The 24,131-nt window shown below is 43.2% G+C and overlaps 1 protein-coding gene across 2 annotated transcripts in view; it reads right to left on the reverse strand.

The window, feature by feature from the left end:
- slit2 (slit homolog 2 (Drosophila)) overlaps positions 1-24,131 on the reverse strand; it is a 138,989-nt gene that overhangs the window by 27,406 nt on the left and 87,452 nt on the right. For both annotated transcript variants that reach the window (XM_060917128.1, XM_060917129.1), the window contains exons 12-23: positions 21,136-21,207; positions 20,170-20,241; positions 19,916-20,059; positions 19,249-19,412; positions 10,536-10,686; positions 10,398-10,472; positions 9,713-9,856; positions 9,380-9,523; positions 9,097-9,263; positions 8,714-8,846; positions 7,863-7,931; positions 4,420-4,491 (exon numbers count right to left, since the gene is read on the reverse strand). In XM_060917128.1, coding sequence (XP_060773111.1) covers positions 4,420-4,491; positions 7,863-7,931; positions 8,714-8,846; positions 9,097-9,263; positions 9,380-9,523; positions 9,713-9,856; positions 10,398-10,472; positions 10,536-10,686; positions 19,249-19,412; positions 19,916-20,059; positions 20,170-20,241; positions 21,136-21,207 — 1,407 coding nt within the window. The remainder of the gene's footprint in view (positions 1-4,419; positions 4,492-7,862; positions 7,932-8,713; positions 8,847-9,096; positions 9,264-9,379; positions 9,524-9,712; positions 9,857-10,397; positions 10,473-10,535; positions 10,687-19,248; positions 19,413-19,915; positions 20,060-20,169; positions 20,242-21,135; positions 21,208-24,131) is intronic.

The raw sequence follows: 24,131 nt of genomic DNA on the forward strand, positions 1-24,131 counted from the left end.
GTGGTTACAATCAAAGTTACTCCCGTGGTGTTAACAGAAGACGGCGAACCAAAACAGGAGAAAATCGGGCATCGACCCGTTGTGGAAACAAGAATTTCCCTGGATGGAAGTGTCGTCGGATGGAACCGGTATGTTAAAGTTTATTTTATAAACCTTTGAAGGGTACTTTAAAAAGTGATAGGTGGGCCTTATAAGGTAGCCTACAACATGTTACTAGATAAAATCGATTGGACAAGGGTTGACGATTGTATGATGAAATCACATGTTTACCTGTCATGTGTTGTGTGGTTCAAACACGCGACGGCTAGAGTACAAGCCTACTGGAAAAACAGCACTGTGCATATCAAACGTAACTCGCATGCATTGATCAACCTTGACCCATGAAGTTCGTATAGGGTGGTCTCTAGGCTATACCTAGCGTTCCCCCTAGTGGCATAGATCGGTAAGGTCACCCATAAGGTGTTAAACAAACACATTGGATCACACCGCATTGTTTACCCATTCATATGCCTTAAGGCTTTGTACCAGACAAAAAAAAAAAAACCTATGAAATGCCATATTTGGGAATAGATATTCTCAGTTTATAAAAACATCAATATTTCAGTCTCTGAAGCACATAATAGCATAACATAAATTAAATTTTAAAGCTAAGACCCTCATCTTGCACTTGAACATTCTTGAACGTTCAGCTCTAACATACCAACATTTTGATACATACCATACAACAGTAGGTAACACATTGCCAAGATCCAAAGATGTAACAATTTTCCATCAAGGATATACAACATAAAAAATGCAATTTATCCCCTCCAGGAACGTCAAATATGGCCAATTTTGGGCATGATTTTTCAAAATCTCCGCACCATCCCCCCGCTCGGTCGCTACGCTCCCTCGCCATAACCCATTACGCTAAAAAAAAATCCTGGTGAGAACCCTGTATGAGATAGTGAACTGGAACCTGGTGAAGAATAGAGCCCATCTGGCCTGATGGGGATTCAAACGCTTAGCAGTCTTTAAATATTCCAGGTTCTTGTGGTTGGTCGGGATTGTCAACGGGTGCGCTGCGCCCTCCAACCCTCGCCAGGGCCAGCGTGGCGGCCAAGAGCTCTTGATTACTGATGTCATAATTCCTCTCTGTGGATGTGAGCTTCTTGGAGAAGAACGCGACTTGGTGAAGCTTGGGTCTTTCCCCAAACCGCTGAGACAAAACCCTTCCTACTCCTGTTTCAGATGCGTCCACCTATACAATGAAGGGTTTAGAAGGACCTGGATGTTGTAGTATGGGAGCTGTGGTAAATGCAGACTTGAGCTGGCTGAAGGCCTTATTGGCTGCAGGGTTCCAGTGGAGGTGACAGGGTCCGTTCTTCAGGAGTGAAGTAAGAGGGGCTGTGATGGTACCCAACATGTCCCTGAGCACATCGTTTATGAGGCACTGGAAGACACTGGGTATGCAAGAAAGGCCATATGGCATGACCACTCGAAGTAGCCCGCAGTGGTGCTAAACGCGGTCTTCCATTCGTTAACCCCTTGAATCCTGACCAGGTTGTAGGCACTACAAAGGTCTAGTTTTGAAAAGATTTTAGTTGACCTGAGCTGTTCTAGGGCTGAAGGCACCAGTGGGAGTGGATAAGGGTATTTCACCGTGATCTGATTCAGGCCCCAAAAGTCTATGCACGGCTGGAGACCCTCTCCCTTCTTCTCGACAAAGAACCCCACTGAAGCTGGAGACATCGAGGGCCTAATGTACCCCTGCTGTAAAGTTTCTTATATGTACTCCTCCATAGCCGCTTGTTCAGCTAAAGACAAGGGGTAAATGCGGTTTCGAGGAGGAGTCGTACCTGGGAGGAGGTCAATAGCACAGCCATAGGGATGGTGAGGAGGCAGACCACAGGCTTTCCCTTTACTGAAAACCTCCCCTAAGTTGAGGTAACAGGTGGGAACATTGTTGAGGGAGTCAGGCTGGGGACTCTCTACAGAGGTGGATGAGAGCATTAGTTGGGGAAGTTTCAAACAATTCTGTAAACAGGAAGGAGACCACTGAAGAATGTCCCGTTGTTGCCATGATATCAGAGGATCGTGGAGTTGGAGCCATGGATATCCTAATATTATATCGTGGTGTGCAGCTTGAGTGATAATTAAGGATATGTGTTCAGTGTGAATGGCTCTGACTTGAATCTCAAGTGAAGTCGTGCACGTAGAGACCAAACCTTCTCTTATGGGACCCTCATCAATGGCCTTTAACTTGATTGGTCTCAGAAGTTCGTGGGTGGTCAGGTGGTACTTCTGGACAATCGCGCTGTTTATGAAGTTTCCTTCTGCCCCTGAGTCAATGAATGCAGAAAGCACATGGGTCAAGTCTGGCAGCTTTAATAACACAGGCACTTGAAAAGAATGTGGGTTGCAAATAGTGTCTGAACTCACCGGGTTAGGTGGGCTGGTAGCTTAGCTGGGCTGGCTGTCCCGTGGAGGTCGAATGGGACATTTAGAGATCTGATGACCGGCATCCCCACAGTAAAAGCAGAGACCCTCACATCTTCTTCTCTCCTTTTCTGATCATTATAGTCGTGTACGTGAGACCTCCATAGGCATTACAGAGCTCATGTTGGGAGAGGGAGCAGGAGATAACTGTAGTGAGGGTCACTTACGAATGAGATTATCCAGTAGAATGGCCAGGTCAGTAAGAGAGTCCAGAGAGATGTTCATCATGGCAGGCCAGCTTGCTGAGCACTTCTGGATGCAAATCCTGGCGAAACATGGCTTTCAGTGCTGGCTCATTCCAGCCACTGCCAGCAGCTAGGGTGCGGAAGTCCAGTGCATACTCCGCGACACTCCTCTCTCCCTGTCGGATCATTAATAAACTCTCTCCGACCTCTATTCCCTCGGGCTGGTGGTTAAAAACTCTCATGAAGAGCTCCAGAAAACGGTTGTAAGACATGGTGTGTTCACCCCCATGCCTCCACACTAGTACAGTACTTGCCCACTGGAGAGCTTCACCTGTGAGAAGGCTGATGAACTGAGAAATCTTGTGTTTGTTGGTCACCCCCGTGAGTGACGAAAAGTACAGTGAACGCTGAAGGAGGAATCCCTTGCAGTTGGAAACCTCTTTGGAAAACTTTTCTGGCAGAGAAATGCTTCGAGACGCACCAGTAGGTGACAAGGGGCATGTGAGGATGGCATGTGACACTACAGCAGTGAGCTGCGACATTCTGGTATCGAGATCACTGATCAGCTGCTGGTGCTCTCCTAACAAATACCCCTGCGCACTGATCACAGTCTGCTTTGCCTCCTCTGCTGCATCCATAGATGGCAAAGTATCCTGTTAGAGCGCAGGCACTTACAGATGCAATTGTAGGGGAGAGCGGGTGCGGCGCAAACTGCAAACAGAGCCAACTCGTGGAGCAGGAATCATAGTCAGGAAATGGGCGAAGGTCAATCGATCAGCAAACAGCATAGTATAGAGCAGACGTAAAGACAAAGTCAGGAATGAACGTAAAGAGTGGTCTTAAACAGGAAGTCAGTCAGAAAACAAACTGCTTAGTAAAGTCAGGTACGGGACACAGAATGATACTTCGCAGTGAGTGATTGAACGGGGTTGAAGTACGCGAGCTAATTGCCAAGTAAATTGGTGACAGGTGATATAATTAGTATTCTGGTGACAAGGGACACTGTGATTCATGGGGAGTGTATTCCTGAGCAGCCAAGTTTGGAGGCTGCTCCGAACTCAGGTTTTCAGCATTGTTGCTGACACTAATAAAGTGAGTGGTAGCTAATCCCCTAAGAAAGTTGGTTTTAGCTAATCTGCTAAGAAAGTGAGTGTTAGCTAATCCCCTCACAATTTGGTGCTGGCTAATCCCCTAGTAAAGTTAGTGCTAGCTAATGCCATAAAAAGTGAGTATTAGCTTATCCCCTAATAAAGTGAGTGCTAGCTAATCCCCTAGTAAAGTTAGTGCTGGTTAGTCCCATAAAAAAGTGAGTGTTAGCTAATCACCACAATAAAGATGGTGTTAGCTAATCCCCTAATAAAGTGAGTGCTAGCTAATCCCCTCATAAAGTTAGTGCTAGCTAATCCCGCAATCAAATTCGTGCTTGCTAATCCCCCAGTATGGTTAGTGCTCATTAATCCCCTACTAAAGTTAATGTTATCTAATCCCCGACCAAAGTTAGTGTTTCCTCATCCCCTAATAAAGGTAGTGGTAGGTAATCTAATAAAGCGTTAGCTAATCCCCTTGTAAAGTTAGTGCTAGCTAATCCCCTACCAAAGTTAGTGTTTGCTAATCCCCTAGTAACAATGTTCTGACAAACAGCTCTTTTTTAATCATACTTACACTTATACAAAATATCTCACTAATCATAAACCCTCTTGACACACACACACACAAAGGTTCATCATCATCATCATCATCATCATCATTCACTCACAGTGTAAGCAGCTCAGTCATGTTACTGTAGCTGTTGTTGTACAACGTGCTGATCTGGTTATTGCTCAAATCACTGCAAGAAAGCAAACACACAAACACACACAAACACACACACACAAAGCTGTCAGCTACTGCCAAAAACATGGCAAAAGAAACTCATCACACCAGAGCAATGACCTTTATGACTCCTACATTAACACATAGAGCACAAGTTATGCACTTCCTGACAAACAAAGAGCCACTTTAGGTCCGGTCTCAATCAGTATTTCGACAGTGAACGAATTTGCAAGCAATAACACAGCAAAAACTGCAAAGCAGCTTCAAAGTGTGAGTTTAAACACTAGTATCTGGTGACTAAATTAACAAAAACATTAAATGTATTGTTGAGATTTTTACAGATGTTTAAACTCACTGAGTCTCAAAAGCAGAGTTAATTAACACACAATGTTAAGGCCTGAGAGGAAACTTTTTAAAAAGGTCTAGAAAATCTCATCTCTCATCTCATTATCTCCAGCCGCTTTATCCTTCTACAGGGTCGCAGGCAAGCTGGAGCCTATCCCAGCTGACTACAGGCAAAAGGCGGCGTACTGGTACACCCTGGACAAGTCGCCAGGTCATCACAGGGTCTAGAAAATATTAGATTTAAAAATCAGATGATAATCTCATCTCATCTCATCTCATTATCTCTAGCCGCTTTATCCTTCTACAGGGTCGCAGGCAAGCTGGAGCCTATCCCAGCTGACTACGGGCGAAAGGCGGCGTACACCCTGGACAAGTCGCCAGGTCATCACAGGGTCTAGAAAATATTAGATTTAAAAATCAGATGATAATCTTGATTGATTAAGGTCCAGCAGTTATAGCAATATACTTTATTAGTGCAGAAAATGTTACTCATATTCAGAATCAGGGTTTGTCTGGTTTAGTACCTTCCACCCTTATTATTCAGCAGCTTATAAAATAGCACTTGATGCAGCACATTTTATGTTTTTAAATATCTGACAGTTAATTGCATGCATAACATAATAAAACCACAAGCTAGTAAATGGAGGTCATGAAAGTGCAATGTGTAAGCTCATTTATCATTTATTCTAACTCTGAGTGGTCAAATTAATACAAATCTTCGCAAATTCAATACGTTTGAAGAATAAGCTTACTAAACACGGAGCTGTTATGATTCGAGCTCATATTAAGTGCTATTTATAAGTTTATCATTTTATCCATTAAAAAATAATACATTTGGTCTTCAAGATAAGCAACGTGCTGGCATGGCGGTGTAGTGGTTAGCACTGTCGCCTCACAGCAAGAAGGTTCTGAGTTCGACCCCAGTGGCGACAGGGGCCTTTCTGTGTGGAGTTTGCATGTTCTCCCCGTGCCTGTGTGGGTTTCCTCTGGGTGCGCCGGTTTCCCCCACAGTCCAAAGACCTGCAGGTTAGGTTAACTGGTGACTCTAAATTGACCGTAGGTGTGAATGTGAGTGTGAACAGTTGTGTTTCTATGTGTCAGCCCTGTGATGACCTGGTGACTTGTCCAGGGTGTACTCCGCCTCTCACCCATCCTTGGCTTGCAAGTAACATCAAAGCAAAATAGAAATCCGAATGTTGGGCATGTTGGTGAATATACAAATGCGGGGTCAAGCGACATTGCACACAAAGCATAATCACGCGTGTGCAACTCTCTTTGTTTTTCCACTGCTTTAAGTGTTCTTTTAGCTATGCCATATCTTTGTGTTGTATATGGTTGTGGTTACAACAGTACTCGTGACCGCGGCACATTCCGATTTTTTAGAATTCCGTCCGTGATTCGGGAAGAGTAAACTCTGAGGCTTAGTCCGGAGAGGAGACAAGGGGATCAGGACACTTCATCCAATGACCATTTTGTCCAATAGCTAAGACATTCTGTTCAAAGCCATTTTCATACGCACTATTAATTATTTTATATTTCAGGTATTCCTGTGTTTGCGAATGAAAGCTCCGTGAGAGCGCTGCTCTACGCCTGAAGATTTAACATGATCCAGCCAGCTTTAAAAATTAATAGCTCGGCCAACAGAGCTCACAGCAAAGCCAAATTTTACAGGCACCTCCCTCTAAGCCTCCCCCTTGGAAAGAGCATGATCTTAGGCCGGCAGGACCGTGCCTCAGCCCGGGATTCACGAACGAAGCCCCCACGAGAGCGCTGCTCGGCGTCTAAAGATTTAACATGATCCAGCTGGCTTTAAAAATTAATAACTTGGCCAATGGAGCTTGCAGCGAAGCCAAATTTTACAGGCACCTCCCTCACCGGGCGGCACAATGGTGTAGTGGTTAGTACGGTCGCCTCACACCAAGAAGGTTCCGGGTTCGAACTCAGCGGCCGGCGAGGGCCTTTCTGTGTGGAGTTTGCATGTTCTCCCCGTGTCTGCGTGGGTTTCCTCCAGGTGCTCCGGTTTCCCCCACAGTCCAAAGACATGCAGTTAGGTTGACGTGGGACGGCCTTGGGCTGAGGTGCCCTTGAGCGAGGTACCTGACCCCTGACTGCTCCCCGGGCGCTGTAGTGTGGCTGCCCACTGCTCTGGGTGTGCGTGCGTGTGTTCACTGCTTCAGATGGGTTAAATGCAGAGGATGAATTTCACTGTGCTTGAAGTGTGCATGTGACCAATAGAGGTTTCTTCTAAGCCTCCCCCTTTGAAAGAGTATGGTCACGGGTCAGTAGGACTGCACCTCAGCCCGGGATTCGCGAACAAAGCCCCCGCGAGAGCACTGTTCCGCGGATTTAATATGGTCCATACTATGGCACTCATTTGCTTTACAAAAATGTGTTTTCCTTCGGTCAAATTCCATTGAGAATTCCTCCTTTTTTCGAACAAACAAATACCTGAAATATAAAACAATTGATAGTGCGTATGAAAAAGGCTTGGGACAAAATGACCTGTGCTCATACTCGATGGTCGGTAGAAGTGTCTTATCTTCAGAAAAGCCTGACTTTTTTAAATAATATGGGTCAAAGTTACACATATCGATCTTCGCTCGATCATTCAAATCGTGGTAATACTGAAAAAATTCAGCATTGTTTACAGACACGCTTTCAGCGGCTGCCATCCTAGTTCCTTTGTATATCCACTATTATGGCAGACGTTCATGACGTAGCACGTTTTGATCAGGTGGTTGCAAGTCATCTATAGACAGCTGGGATAGGTTCCAGCTTGCCCGCGACCCTGCACAAGATAAGCAGTTAGGATAATGGATAGATAAGTAATGTCTCAAATTAAGATGCTAAAATCTGGCAAAATCTGAAATCACATGGATATTTACACACTGACACACATACAGTACAGCCGAGAGTCAGTGATATTAGCTTGTGCTTGGATCATTTACTAAAAACTCATTTGCTAAATTTACTAGTGGTTAGTTAAATATGAGCGCAGGAGGTAGGTTGCGATGAGCTGGTTCTTTGGGAGGTGGGACTTACATGAGTGTGAGGTGTTTGTAGTTGGAGAGCTCCAGAGGAACCTGTGTGAACTGGTTTCCATCCAGATAGCTATCAGAAATATAACACACACACACACAGGAAAAGTACATTACCAACTAGTATCTAGTATCTTGTTTCATGTGCATATAAGCTGTGAGTGTAATATCTTGTTTATTGTGTATATAGGGTCTCTGTGTGTGTGCATGTGTGAGATATCATGTTGTTCAGTGTGTATCCTATATTGTGTGTGTGTGTGTGTAGTAACTTGATTTGTGTGTGTATATAGGCTGTGTGAGTAATAGCTTGTTGTCTATTGTTTCTATAGGGTCTGTGTGTGTGTGTGTGTGTGTGTGTGTGTGTGTGTGTGTGTGTGTGTGTGTGTGAGATATCGTGTTGTTTAGTGTGTATACTATATTGTGTGTGTGTGTGTGTGTGTGTAGTAACGTGGTTCATGTGTGTATATAGGCTGTGTGTAATAGCTTGTTGTCTATTGTTTCTATAGGGTGTGTGTGTGTGTGTGTGTGTGTGAGATACCATGCTGTTTAGTGTGTATACTATACTGTGTGTGTGTAGTAACTTGGTTCGTGTGTATATATAGGCTGTGTGTGTGATAGCTTGTTGTCTATTGTTTCTATAGGGTCTGTGTTTGTGTGTGTGTGAGATATCATGCTGTTTAGTGTGTATACTATACTGTGTGTGTGTGTGTAGTAACTTGGTTCGTGTGTGTATATAGGCTGTGTGTGTAATAGGTTGTGGTTTATTGTTTCTATAGGGTCTGTGTTTGTGTGTAAAATTGTCTTGTTTCGTGTGCATATCGGATACTTAGTGTGTGTGTGTCTGTGTGTGCTCACAGCTCAGTAACGTCTTTAGGGATGCCCTTCGGCAGTGTGATCAGTCCTTTATTACTGCAGCGCACCACTGTGTCCAAACAGGAGCATTCTGATGGACACCGTGCTGATGGGGAGCAACTATTCTCATCATCACCTACACATACACACACACACACACACACACACACACACACACACACACACACACACACACACCTCAGAGTTATCAGTACTTTCTATTTGTATTTATCAGCTACAACTACTACACAGTTACTGACTAGAGCTTAGCTGCAAGTATTGGCACACCTCTGTCTCATCCATCAATGTGTGTGTGTGTGTGTGTGTGTGTGTGTGTGTGTGTGTGTGTGTGTGTGTGTGTGTGTGTGTGTGATTACAGCTCCTACCGTCCTCACATACAAAGTCCTGCACGGCCACATCCTGAATCGGGATCTCTTTCAGAAAGTAGGGCTTCAGGCAGCGAGGGTTTCCCGTGACAATGCGTTTCTTCCGTAGCCACTCCCCCAACCAGGCCATGTGACAGTTACAGTTAAACGGATTAGCCAGCAAGTTCCTGAGAGGCGGATTCAAAAAATACAAAATGAAAATTTCTGATTGGCTCAGAGCAATTTTCGAGACAGAACGTTGTCCTTGCCCTGTGTGTGTATATGTGTGTGTTTTCATACTTACAGTGTGGAGAGGGAGTGGAGTGTGTCGAAGGCTCCCCGGGTGATGGAGGTGATCAGATTATCATAGAGGGAGAGCAGCCGCACTGAACTCAGGCCAGTGAAGCTGCTGTTACTCACACAGCTGATCTTGTTACTGCGCAGCATCCTACACACACACACACACACACACAAATAAGATTCGCACAGTGACCTTATCACTGATGATTTATTATTCTGACATTTACTAATGACTCCAGTGACCCAGGCGCTGTGCATATATGTGTATGTGTGTGTGTGTGTGAGAGAGAGAGAGAGAGAGAGAGAGAGAGATTGCAAGTGTGCGTGTTCGACTCACAGTGTGCGTAGACCTGTCAGACCCTTCAGCATGCCATAGTGAACACTCTCCAGACGGTTGTTGGTCAGTATGAGCTCGTTCACACCATTTGCTCCTTCAAAAGTGCCCTCCTCTATATCACTGATCTTATTATTACTGAAGTTACTGTATAGAGAGAAAGAGAGAGAGAGAAAGAGAGAGGTGAGAGAGAGAGAGAGTGACAGAGAGAGTGAAAGACAAAGAGAGGTACATTAAGAGAGATAGAGATAAAGAGAGACAAACACAGAAACAAAGCCAGAGAGAGAGAGAGAGAAAGGCAGACTGAGACAGAGACAAGCACCATGAGACAGAGTGAGACAGGGAGTAAGAGGAGAGATGGAGAGTCAGAGTGACATAGAGAGACATGGAAATGACAAAGACAGAAAGTGAGAGAGAGACAGACTGAAATAGAGGATTTACAGAGATAGACAAATTCAATTAGAGTGAGACAGAAAAAAATAGTGCCAGTGAGACAGGGAGACAGAGTGAGACAGGGAGACTGAGTGAGAAAGAAAACAGTGAAAGCAACAGAGGCAGCGAGTGAGGCCGATAGAGAGCTACAGGCAAAGAAAGACAAAAAGCCTGAAAGATAGAGAGAGGGAGAGAGAGAGAGAGACAGAAAGACAGGCAGGGAGAGAGAGACAGATGTAAAGAGAGACAGACTCACATCTTGCGCAGTTGTGGGAGTTTCTTGAACACACCTGTCGCCTCCAACACAGTGAACTCATTATTGTTCAAACGTCTGTAAAAGAAAGATATTCAGGTATTGAACGTGTGTGTGTGTGTGTGTGTGTGTGACACTCACAGCTCTGCAGTGTATTGTGGGATGCTGTCAGGAATCTTGGTGAGCTTTTGTCCTGAACAGTCGATGGTTGTTCCCTCACAGCGACACTTCTCAGGACACATGAGATCCGCAAAGCAACTTCCACTCAGCTTAGTGCGGTAATCCTCCGTACCTACACACACACACACACACACACACACACACACACACACACACAGGGTCAATGGTTTCAATTTCTGTCCTTCCTTAACTGAATACTTGACACGCCCCAAATCAAGGTTAAATATCATTCGCTGTGGCAGCAGACTATTTAGTACGTACTGTTGGCTGTAAACATGGTAAACACTCTTTAGCATTTCGCTAGCTAGCTGAGAATTTAGCATCGACAAACAAACTATGTCTGTCTCATCTGCATGCGATGTCGTAGACTTAGAAAGGTAGACAGACAGGAAGTGATGCAGGCTGTAGAGAAGAAACACAGGAAGTGAGAGGGTGAAAGGTTAAGGGTTTAATTATCCAGAGGAAAATCCATTATCACTATAGTAACACAAAATCACTGTTAATAAAAGACATCAAAACATAACACACACAAACACACACACACATGCACACACACACACACACACACACACACACACACACACACACACACACACACACACACAAAACACACGCACACTAAAGGCTTGCCGATGCTGCAAGACGTCCCGTGGCGCTTGACAGAACCATGTTATAGTGCGGAGAGAGACAAGCATGGTTAGATCAAGCACAACGGAAAACCCTGCTAAGACACACACTCAGAAAGAGAGAGAGAGAGAGAGAGAGACAGTCAGTAACGGAGAGAAGGACAGAGAGACACAGAGAGAGAGAGAGGAGAGAGAGACAGTATCAGAGAAGGATGGGGGGGAGAGACAGTACCTGAGAGGGGAGAGAGACAGTACCATGAGATGGGAGAGAGAGAAAGTACCTGAGAGAAGGACAAAGAGAGAGAGGAAAGAGAGAGAGAGACAGTACCAGAGAAGGACAGATGGGGGGACAGTACCCAAGAGAAGGACAGAGAGAGAGAGAGAGAGGAGAGACAGTAAATGAGAGAAAGATAGAGAGAAAGAGAGGGGAGAGAGCGAGAGAGAGAGAGGGGAGAGAGACAGTAAATGAGAGAAGGGCAGAGAGAGAGAGGACAGAGAGAGACAATAACTGAGAGGACAGAGCGAGACAGAGAGAGAGAGATGGGGTGGGGGAACAAACAGAGAGAGACAGTAACTGAAAGACAGAATGAGTGTGGCAGGAATATTGCAGCTGAAGCATTGGCTTCAATTTCAAAACACACACCATGCTTTCACTGCATATATGAGACTGTGCATATACGAGAGCCTCTCTGTCTCTGACTGGCGACACTGGAGTGGGGTAGGACTAATCAGGTCAGATGAAGGGGAATGTGGGGCTGTGATTGGACGAGGGCTTCATTTACTTACATTTACTGACATGATGGATCCCTGAGTGTGTGCACGAAAAGGGTAGGGAAAGAGAGACAGACAGAGCTTGTCACACACACACACACACACACACACATACAGTATACTCTCGCGCACACACAGTTGTGTATACTCCGTGTTCTTTATTGTGAGTGAATTAAAGCAATCCAAACTTGTGCGTATAAAAGAGCAAACAGTGCAGAATACACGTGTGAGCAAGCGCGCACACACACACACACCACACACACACACACACACACACACACAGTACCTGGTATGTAATACTGTTCTTTAGCTACATCAAAGGAGACAGAGAGAGACAACTGAGACACGTGTGTGAGTAGATAGATAGATAGATAGATAGATAGATAGATAGATAGATAGATAGATAGATAGAAGTACAGATTATGTGTATGTGTAATGCATGTGTGTGGTAGCCTATATATATATATGACAGTTGTGGTCAGAAGTTTACATACAGTGACATGAATGTCATGGCAATATTTGGGCTTTCAGTAATTTCTTTGAACTGCTCTTTTTCTGTGGCAGAATGTACAGCATACATCTTTAATAAAAAAAAAACCACTAGAATTTGGTGCACAAGTTTTAATTTTCTTTGGGTTTTCTGAAATCAACACAGGGTCAAAAATATACATACAGCACACCTAATATTTGGGTAAAATGTCTCTTCGCAAGATTCACCTTGACCAAACATTTTTGTTTACCATGAACAAGCTTCTGGCAGAATTCTGGTTGGATATTTCACGACTCTTCATGGTAGAATTGGTGGAGTTCAATTAATTTTTTTTTTCTTGGCATGGACTTGACTTATAAGCACGGTTCGTATATTTTCAATAGAGTTGAAGTCAGGACTTGTTTTAAGCTTAATGTTAGCCTGCTTTATTCTCCACAACCAGCCCTGATGCGTGTTTGGGTTCATTGTCCTGTTATAAGACATGCAGCTAGGTTAACGTGGGGCGGCCTTGGGCTGAGGTGCCCTTGAGCAAGGTACTTAACCCCTGACTGCTCCCCGGGCGCTGTAGTGTGGCTGCCCACTGCTCTGGGTGTGCGTGCGTGTGTTCACTGCTTCAGATGGGTTAAATGCAGAGGATGAATTTCACTGTGCTTGAAGTGTGCATGTGACAAATAAAGGTTTCTTTTTTCTTTCTTCTTGTAACTCCCAAGTCATGTTCAAGTTTCTCATGGTTTATGCTGAAGAATTCTGAGGTAGTCCTCCTTCTTAATTATTACATCCACTTTGTGCAATGAACCAGTTCCACTGGCACCAAAACAGCCCCAGAGCATGATGATCCTACCACCGCCAGTTGGTACAGTGTCCCTCTGTACTAGCCTGGGCCCGCCCATCCTAAGCGTGACGCAACACGAGGGCCTGTTCCGAGCTTAGTCTGGCCAGGCAGGCTATCTACAGCATTTCCAAGCTCCCGAAAAATCGGGAACCAATCAACTTTGAGCATCTCCAATGGCCCTGGGTAGAGGCGTGTTCAAGGCAGTGACGTAGTAGAACTGCGACCGGAAGCCATAGATTGTTTACAGAATCTATGCCGGAAGCGCTTCATTCACATCACGAACATGGAGCAGCGGCAAGTCTTTAACACAGCGGTAGATGCTGTATTGAAAGCATTCAACGGGAAGTTCTCATTGAAAACGGAGCAAAGAGCAGCCCTGGAGGTATTTATTGAAAGGAAGGATGTTTTCGCCTTGCTCCCGACCGGCTTCGGTAAGAGTTTAATCTACCAGTTAGCCCCGCTGGTAGCAGTTTCCGTCGCATCACATACGTCAGAGGAAAGAGTGATGTGATTGGTTTAAGCTTCGTCACAGCCTTTTCTGGCTTCGACCAGTAGCAAACTGAGGCATTTCAGGGAGGCGGGTCAACCACGGGCTCTGGGAAACGGTTTGGCTTAATAGCTTGGCCAGACCAAATGCTCGGAGAGCTTTGAAGTCGCGTTAGCCAGGCTACCTCTGTACATGGTGGTGGCCAAACAACTCAGTCTTTGTCTCATCTGACCATACAGCTGTCCTCCAGAGGGCTTTTTCTTTGTCTGTGTGGTCAGCTTCAAACTTTAGTTAAGCTTGAAGATGTCAGTTTTGGAGCAGGGGGTTATTTCTTGGATAGCAGCCTCTTCGTCCATGGTGATGTAAAACTCACTGAACTGTAGACAGTGATTCATTAGCTTCCAGCTCACAGCAGGGCTGTGCCATGGTGGTTCCCAGGTTGTTCCTGACCATCCAAACTAATTTCCTTTCAGCTGAGGGTGACAGTTTGGGTTTTCTTGAAGTAAAGTGGCTTGGAAAAGTGACTACACCTCACAATAACTTGCATACAATTGTTTGAACTGATCTTGCAATCTGCAGTTGTTTAGAAATGGCTCCAAGAGACATTCCGGAGTTGTGTATATCTGCGATCCTCATTCTCAGATCTGCACTGAGCTCCTTGGACTTTCCCATTGTATTGTGTGTTGGTCAATCCAATGAGTGCTGTAAACAAACCACTTTTATGGAGGCACAGAGAAGCTACCAGCTGTAGTCAATCATGATCATTAACAGGAAGTTAAGGGACCTTGACCATGGCAAAATAAAATACATTTTGGAAGTTTCAGCACCTCTGAATTAATAATCTAAGTGAGCGTATATAAATTTTTGACTCTGTATGTATAATTTTGACCCTGTGCTGATTTCAGAAAACCCAAAGAAAATTAAAACTTGTGCACCAAATTCTAGTGTTTTTTTAATGAAAGATGTATGCTGTACATTCATTCTGCCACAGAAAAAGAACAGTTCAAAGAAATTACTGAAAGCCCAAATATTGACATGACATTCATATCCAAGATGACATTCATGTCATTGTATGTAAACTTCTGACCACAACTCTGTATGTGTATACATATACTGTATATACAGTGGTGCTTGAAAGCTTGTGAACCCTTTAGAGTTTTCTATATTTCTGCATAAATATGACCTAAAACATCATCAGATTTTCACACAAGTCCTAAAAGTAGATAAAGAGAACCCAGTTAAACAAATGAGACAAAAATATTATACTTGGTCATTTATTTATTGAGGAAAATGATCCAATATTCCATATCTGTGAGTGGCAAAAGTATGTGAACCTTTGCTTTCAGTATCTGGTGTGACCCCCTTGTGCAGCAATAACTGCAACTAAACGTTTCCGGTAACTGTTGATCAGTCCTGCACACCGGCTTGGAGAAATTTTAGCCCATTCCTCCATACAGAACAGCTTCAGCTCTGGGATGTTGGTGGGTTTCATCACATGAACTGCTCGCTTCAGGTCCTTCCACAACATTTTGATTGAATTAACGTCAGGACTTTGACTTGGCCATTACAAAACATTAACTTTATTCTTCCTTAACCGTTCTTTGGTAGGACGACTTGTGTGCTGAGGGTCGTTGTCTTGCTGCATGACCCACCTTCTCTTGAGATTCAGTTCATGGACAGATGTCCTGACATTTTCCTTTAGAATTCACTGGTATAATTCAGAATTCATTGTTCCATCAATGATGGCAAGCTGTCCTGGCCCAGATGCAGCAAAACAGGCCCAACCATGACACTACCACCATCATGTTTCACAGATGGGATAAGGTTCTTATGCTGGAATGCAGGGTTTTCCTTTCTCCAAACATAACACTTCTCATTTAAACCAAAAAGTTCTATTTTGGCTTCATCTGTCCACAAAACATTTTTCCAATAGCCTTCTGGCTTGTCCATGTGATCTTTAGCAAACTGCAGATGAGCAGCAATGTTCTTTTTGGAGAGCAGTGGCTTTCTCCTTGCAACCCTGCCATGCACACCATTGTTGTTCAGTGTTCTCCTGATGGTGGACTCATGAATTATAACATTAGCCAATGCGAGAGAGCCCTTCAGTTGCTTAGAAGTTACCCTGGGGTCCTTTGTGACCTCGCCAACTATTACACGCCTTGCTCTTGGAGTGATCTTTGTTGGTCGACCACTGCTGGGGAGGATAACAATGGTCTTGAATTTCTTCCATTTGTACACAATCTGTCTGACTGTGGATTGGTGGAGTCCAAACTCTTTAGAGATGGTTTTGTAACCTTTTCCAGCCTGATGAGCATCAACAACACTTTTTCTGAGGTCCTCAGAAATCTCCTTTGTTCGTGCCATGATACACTTCCACAAACATGTGTTGTGAAGATCAGACTTTGATAGATCCCTGTTCTTTAAATAAAACAGGGTGCCCACTCACACCTGATTGTCATCCCATTGATTGAAAACACCTGACTCTAATTTCACCTTCAAATTAACAGCTAATCCTAGAGGTTCACATACTTTTGCCACTCAGAGGTATGCAATATTGGATCATTTTCCTCAATAAATAAATGACCAAGTATAATATTTTGGTCTCGTTTGTTTAACTGGGTTCTCTTTATCTACTTTTAGGACTTGTGTGAAAATCTGATGAAGGTTTTAGGTCATATTTATGCAGAAATATAGAAAATTCGAAAGGGTTCACAAACTTTCAAGCACCACTGTATATACAGTGCTCAGCGTAAATGAGTACACCCCCTTTGAAAAGTAACATTTTAAACAATATCTTAATGAACACAAACAATTTCCAAAATGTTGACAAGACAAAGTTTAATGTAACATCTGTTTAACTTATAACGGGAAAGTAAGGTTAATAATATAACTTAGATTACTCATTTTTTCAATTTTACTCAAATTAGGGTGGTGCAAAAATGAGTACACCCCACAACAAAAACTACTACATCTAGTACTTTGTATGGCCTCCATGATTTTTAATGACAGCACCAAGTCTTCTAGGCATGGAATGAACAAGTTGGAGACATTTTGCAACATCAATCTTTTTCCATTCTTCAACAATGACCTCTTTTAGTGACTGGATGCTGGATGGAGAGTGATGCTCAACTTGTCTCTTCAGAATTCCCCATAGGTGTTCGATTGGGTTCAGATCAGGAGACATACTTGGCCACTGAATCACTTTCACCCTGTTCTTCTTCAGAAATCCAACAATGGTCTTAGATGTGTGTTTAGTCATGTTGGAAAAGTGCACGGCGACCAAGGGCATGGAGTGATGGTAGCATCTTCTCTTTCAGTATAGAGCAATACATCTGTGAATTCATGATGCCATCAATGAAATGCAGCTCCCCGACACCAGCAGCACTCATGCAGCCCCACATAAGGACACTGCCACCACCATGTTTCACTGTAGGCACCATGCATTTTTCTTTGTATTCCTCACCTTTGCGACGCCATACAGTTTTGAAGCCATCAGTTCCAAAAACATTTATCTTGGTCTCATTACTCCAGAGTATGGAGTCCCAGTAATCTTCCTCTTTGTCAGCATGGGCCCTGGCAAACTCTAGGCGGGCTTCATTGTGCCTGGGGTTTAGGAGAGGCTTCTTTCGTGGATGGCATCCATGCATGCCATTCCTCTGCAGTGTACGCCGGATTGTGTCACAGGAAATAGTCACCCCAGTTTGGCTTTCTGCTTCCTTAGATAACTGCAGTGAACTTGCATGCCAATTTTCTTCAACCCTTCTCATCAGAAGACGCTCCTGTCGAGGTGTTAACTTCCGTGGACGACCTGGACGTCTCTGTGAGATGGTTGCAGTTCCAGCTTCCTTAAATTTTTGTACCACTTTTGCTACAGTATTCTGACTGATAAGTAAAGCTTTGCTGATCTTCTTGTAGCCTTCACCTTTGTGGTGTAAAGAAATTATTTTCTTTGGGGAATTCTGAAAATAAGTTGAGCATCACTCTCCATCCAGCATCCAGTCACTAAAAGAGGTCATTGTTGAAGAATGGAAAAAGATTGATGTTGCAAAATGTCGCCAACTTGTTCATTCCATGCCTAGAAGACTTGGTGCTGTCATTAAAAATCATGGAGGCCATACAAAGTACTAGATGTAGTAGTTTTTGTGGTGGGGTGTACTCATTTTTGCACCACCCTAATTTGAGTAAAACTGAAAAAACGTGTAATCTAAGTTATATTATTAACCTTACTTTCCCGTTATAAGTTAAACAGATGTTATATTAAACTTTGTCTCGTCAGCATTTTGGAAATTGTTTGTGTTCATTGAGATATTGTTTAAAATGTTACTTTTCAAAGGGGGTGTACTCATTTATGCTCAGCACTGTATATACACATGAGTGTTTCACTGGGAAATACGCTACTTTTATTTTCCATACAAGCTCCATCTGGGACATGTAGAACAAAAAACCATGACATAAATCTCTATATGTCACTCGTGAGGAAATCAATGAATTGTTTTGATAAATTTGGATATTTTTGTTTGTGAATGTGCCGATATAATAAAAAGAAAAATCACACGTTGGCTTGAAGATATGAAGTTTATCTTCTCATTTTGAAAAACTCGCATTTTTCATAAAAAAATACACAGCAGATCTGAGTGACGTATTTAAATAATATTGGGTGGTGTTGAGTGGTATATCAGATATATTCCATTCAGCTAACATGATACTGAACGAGTCGAAGACGAGTGAATGGAATATATCTGATATACCATGAAAAAAGCTGGCCAATATTATTATTATACATACACATCCTTTTGGGTGTTCAACGTATTTTTCTCTTTCAAAATTCTCTCAAAATCTTCCGTATTTAATGAAGCAAACCTGGCGGCCATATTTGTTTATAAATTGTCATAGTCACTTACTAGCGTGGAAGTTTTACGTTTCTGACATGTGACGTCATGTTGTCTTGACAACCATGTAATATCGTAAACCATATTCAGTGCTCATTCTCCATTGGGTAAAGTGACATAATACACGTAGGATAAGCAATATGCTAACAATATTGCATGCTATCAAACCAAATGAATGAAACCCGCTAGAAGGGAATGGAACAAATATTTTTATTCCATCGAAAAAGTGTCCTGTATGTATAATATTTCCCGATATTTCACTCTGATGACATCACTCCTAGTGCTTTTCCACTGATTGGACGCATGTTGTCAAAATGGCAAACCGGTTCAAAATTAAAATGCTTTTGATTAACTTGCATGTTTTTTGTGGATGTGTTCATATAATAAAAAGAACATTACATGGTGGCGCGAAGATGTGAAGTTTATCTTCGAGTGGTGAATGTATATTTGAAATATTTTGAAATATTACTCAACACAAGAAGATAAACTTCATATCTTCGCACCACAGTGTGAAGTAATCTTCGATATATATGAGTAGTGTGTGTGTGTGTGTGTGTGTGTGTGTGTGTGTCTGTGTACCCGAGCAGCGGAACTTCTTGCTCTTGATCTGGCCAAGGCGTTTGTTGGCGAGGCGGCGTGGGCTGGTGCATCGTGCTCCGCTCGTCTCAATTGGGTTCTCCTGCAGGTAATCAGCCAGCCACTTCAGATGACAGTCACACACAAATGGATTCTGGGCCAGGTGTCTGACACACACACACACACACACACACACACATACACACACACACACACACACACAGATCAGGCTCAGCTCTGCTTCGTCTGTTAAGCCTCGGTCACAACCGGCCATACGTGCTCCTACGGCTGGTCTACATGCAAGAAACGCACGGAGGGCGTGCGTGAAACGCATGGAGGGCACGCGTGTGACGTGCTGATTTTCGAGCCGTAGACCGGCCGCAGAGGTTCTTTGTCATGTCAAACAAACTCTACGGGCGCTTACGTTTTTTTCAGGTTGTAAGACAAACTTACGGCCAACGTGTGTCTTTCTCCATGAACAAAAAAAAACGCAGCGATTTGGGAAACGCCAAAAATCGCATGGCCAAAAAATCGTACGTCCGGTTGTGACCTAGGCTTTATACGACCATTAATGTAGCGCATGAATATAATATTGATCCCAAATCCCTAGTTAATATGTCTACCATTTACTCTAAACTCTCATAATTTTTAGTGTGTGTGTGTGTCTCACAGTGTCTGGATGGCCCGCAGTGATGCAAATGTCCCCTTAGCAATGGTCTGCAGCTTGTTGTCATACAGAGAGAGCAGGTTGAGGTTCTGCAGGTCCTGGAAGGCGTCCACACGCAGACAGTTGATCTTATTTGCGTTCAGTAACCTGTTGAGACCAGAACAACACAGAGAGTGGACTGATCCCAAAGCGTGCGCGCGTACACACACACACAGCTTTATACTACAGAAGTGTATTGCCGTGTCTGATTTACTTACAGTAGTTGAAGAGAGAAGAGTCCGTCAAACAGGCCTTTAGGAAGTTCAGTGATTTTATTCCCATATAAAACCCTAAAGGGAAAAAGAAGGTTGTAAGTTCGAATCCCTTTGCCATTAAGATTCAGTGATAAGATTATCTGTTCAGAATCCCTAAGCAGTTACGATTCTCTGTAACACCGTAAGTTGCAAATGATCCAAAAACCTTTGATGTGAAATCTCTTAGCAGTTACCAATCTGTACTAATTACCAGAAGGTTGTTTGTTCAAATCCTTTTGTGATTAATGTTCTGTGCTTTTAACTGAAAGCTTGTAAATATTCTGTGCTAGTATCCAGAAGGATTTCAGTTCAAGTTCCTGATCAAGTAAGATTCTCCACTAATGACTGAAAGGGCACAGGTTCAAATCCCTTACAGAATAAGGCTTTGTGCTTATAACTCAAAAGTTCTTAATATTCTGAGCTAGTGACTAATAGGTTTTATGTTCAAATCCCATTTTAGTTAAGGGCCTGTGCTAATAACCTAAAAGCTGCAGGTTCAAATTATTTTAAGGTTCCAGAGAGTTCTCTTAGTAGGTTAAGGTTCTGCACTTGGGATTGAAAGGCTGTTAGTTTAAATATCTCATTTGAAAAAAGGTGATGCTGTATGAGGTCTAATAATTAACAACTAAAGGTTGTTAGTTCAGTTCCCTTACAGTTAAGGTTCTGTCCTGGTGGTCAGAAGGTTTTGAGCTCAAATCCTTGGTAATGTTCTGTACTACAGCTTGGAAACTTGTGTGTGTGAAAGATGGTCTCCATGGATTTAAAAAAAATAAAACACACACACACGTGTTCACTAAAAGCTTCAGAACAGCGAGACTGAAAACACTTATGAATAATTGAAAATAATGGAAGCTTAATATAACTCCCTACCACCACACACACACACACACACACACACACACACACACACACACTTTGTCTTGTACTTACAGTGAGTTGAGAGAGCGAAGGCCTTGAAAGGAATCTGGAGCCATTTCTGATATTTGATTATTACTCAGATCACTGAGGAGAGAGAGAGAAAAGCAACAGTATACATTAATCTGACATAACACGAAAACCACCTGCCTAACATTGTGTAGGTCTCCTTGTGCTGTCAAAACAGGTTCTTCCTCATCGAGGCCTGGACTCCACAAGACCTCTGAAGGTGTCCTGTGGTATCTGGCACAAAGACATTAGCAGCAGATCCAATAAGTCTTGCAAGTTGTGAGGTGGAGCCTCCTCCATGGATCGGACTTGTTTGTCCAGCACATCATCCCACAGATCCTCAGTTGGATTGAAATCTGAGGAATTTGGAGGCCAAGTCAATACTTTAAACTCTTTATCATGTTCCTCAAACCATTCCTGAACAATTTTTGTAGTATGTCAGGGTGCATTATCCTGCTGAAACAGGCCACCGCTGTTAGGGAATACCGTTGCCATGAAGAGGTGTACTTGATCTGTAACAATGTTCAGGTAGGTGGGACATGTCAAAGTAACATCTACATGAACGCCAGGACCTTAGGATTCCCAGCAGAACATCACACTGCCACCAACGGCTTGCCGTCCCCAGGTAAGCTACAAACACACACACCCGGCTGTGCACATGATGTAAAAGAAAATGTGATTCATCAGACCAGGCCACGTTCTTCCATCGCTCCATGGTCCAGTTCTGATGCTGACAGGTCCGTTGTAGGAGCTTGCAGCATTGGACAGAGGTCAAGCAGCGATGCACTGTGTCGCTCTTCTGACGCATTTCTATCACAGCCAGTATTAACTTTTTCAGCAATTTGTGCTATAGTAGCTCTTCTGTGGGATCAGACTAGATGTGCTAGCCTTCACTCCACATGCATATTAGTGAATTTTGGGTGTCCATGACCCTGTCGCTGGCTCACAAGTTGTCCTTCAAAATGTGGCCCTTGTCAAAGTCACTCAGATCCTTACGCTTGCCCATTTTTCCTGCTTCCAACACATCAACTTCAAGAACGGACTGTTCGCTTGCTGCCTGATACTGTATATCCCACCCCATGACAGATACCACTGTAATGAGATAATCAGCATTATTCACTTCACCTGTCAGTGGTCATAATGCTGTGGCTGACTGATGTATTTCCAACATGTAACCTTGCTATGAGCTTGACCCTGTTTGGATCAGTTCCAAAATCTCATCAGTTCAGGTGTTGGTTGCAGTAATCATTACAAATAAATCCGACAAACATTCAACTGCTCATTGAACAAGAATCTCTGACAGAAGGAAGGACAGACAAGCCAAAAACATAATGCCTCCATCACCTAGTGACGGGAATCTACTGCAAATCCTTTCTGTTAGAGGCACTACTGTCTGAAAATAAATTATTTTATTATTCAAATTATTTTTACGCTGTTTTGATTAACTGAGCCAACTGCAAATAACTGCGTACAAATAACGGTCTGCTCATGCACAGTTACTTCGCACTTTTATCAACATGGTTCAATTTCTTTGTTATCGTTTGACTTGTCGCGCAAACTTTGTAATCAGTATTTCAAATGATAAAACAATTATTGAACTCGGTTTTCACAAAATATCATGATTTTTTGCCTTCGACAATGGGAAATGATTAATTGCTTGCTCGCCACTAACAAATCATGATATTTTGCTCAATCTCATCCAATAACTGCTTAATATTATATTTTATTATATAGACACAAGTGTTTTACTGGGAAACACGCCACTCGTATTTTTCATACGAACTACAACCGGAACATTGAGTAACATATTTTCCAATATCTTCACTTGTGAGGAAATTATGAATTGTTTTGATAAATTTGGGTACCGGTACTTTTTGTTTGTGAATGTGTGGATATAATAAAAAGAAAATCACACGTTGGCTTGAAAATATGAAGTTTATCTTCTAATGTTTCATATGAGCAACATCACGGATGTGAGTGACATATTTCCTGATATTTCACTCCGATAACGTCACTCCCAGTGTTTTCCCGCTCATTGGATGCGCGTTGTCAAAATGGCGAACCGGGTTCATCTCATCTCATTATCTCTAGCCGCTTTATCCTTCTACAGGGTCGCAGGCAAGCTGGAGCCTATCCCAGCTGACTACGGGCGAAAGGCGGGGTACACCCTGGACAAGTCGCCAGGTCATCACAGGGCTGACACATCGACAACCATTCACACTCACATTCACACCTACGGTCAATTTAGAGTCACCAGTTAACCTAACCTGCATGTCTTTGGACTGTGGGGGAAACCGGAGCACCCGGAGGAAACCCATGCGGACACGGGGAGAACATGCAAACTCCGCACAGAAAGGCCCTCGCCGGCCCCGGGGCTCGAACCCGGACCTTCTTGCTGTGAGGCGACCAGAGGTGGAAAGTAACGAATTACATTACTCACGTTACTGTACTTGAGTAGCTTTTTTGTGTACTTATACTTTTTCAAGTAATTTTTAAAGAGTGTACTTTTACTTTTACTTAAGTATGTTTTCTTTTAAGTAGTGTACTTCGGTACATTTTACATCACAACCGTTACTGAGTAAATAAATAAATAAATAAATAATTTTTAAAAAGGCTAAAACGGAGAAGGGGAAATGCGTTCTGGAAATGAATCACGGGAAGGACAGTTGTCGCGCGCGCGAGTCTCACACAGACGATGGCGGACATGCACCGGCGCTTTAAGGGGGGGGGGGCTCAAGCCCCTGGGCCACAGCCAATCAGGGGCCTTGTAATATTAATAAAATAATAAACTGTCGGAATCGTGGGCCTACATTAATGTACGGATAGAAATAAGGTTAGAAATAAATGAGCGCACAGTAGCCTGCTGTAAGAGACATGGTGGATGTGGTTCGCAAAACGAACACCCACAACTGTACCAGAATAAAATGTAACAAAATGTAATGTCACGCACGAAAGCGCGCCAAAGACTGCAGACTGCAGAGACACAAATTTAGAGGCTTTGA

Source organism: Neoarius graeffei, chromosome 3, assembly GCF_027579695.1.
Source record: "Neoarius graeffei isolate fNeoGra1 chromosome 3, fNeoGra1.pri, whole genome shotgun sequence".
Classification (NCBI taxonomy): domain Eukaryota; kingdom Metazoa; phylum Chordata; class Actinopteri; order Siluriformes; family Ariidae; genus Neoarius; species Neoarius graeffei.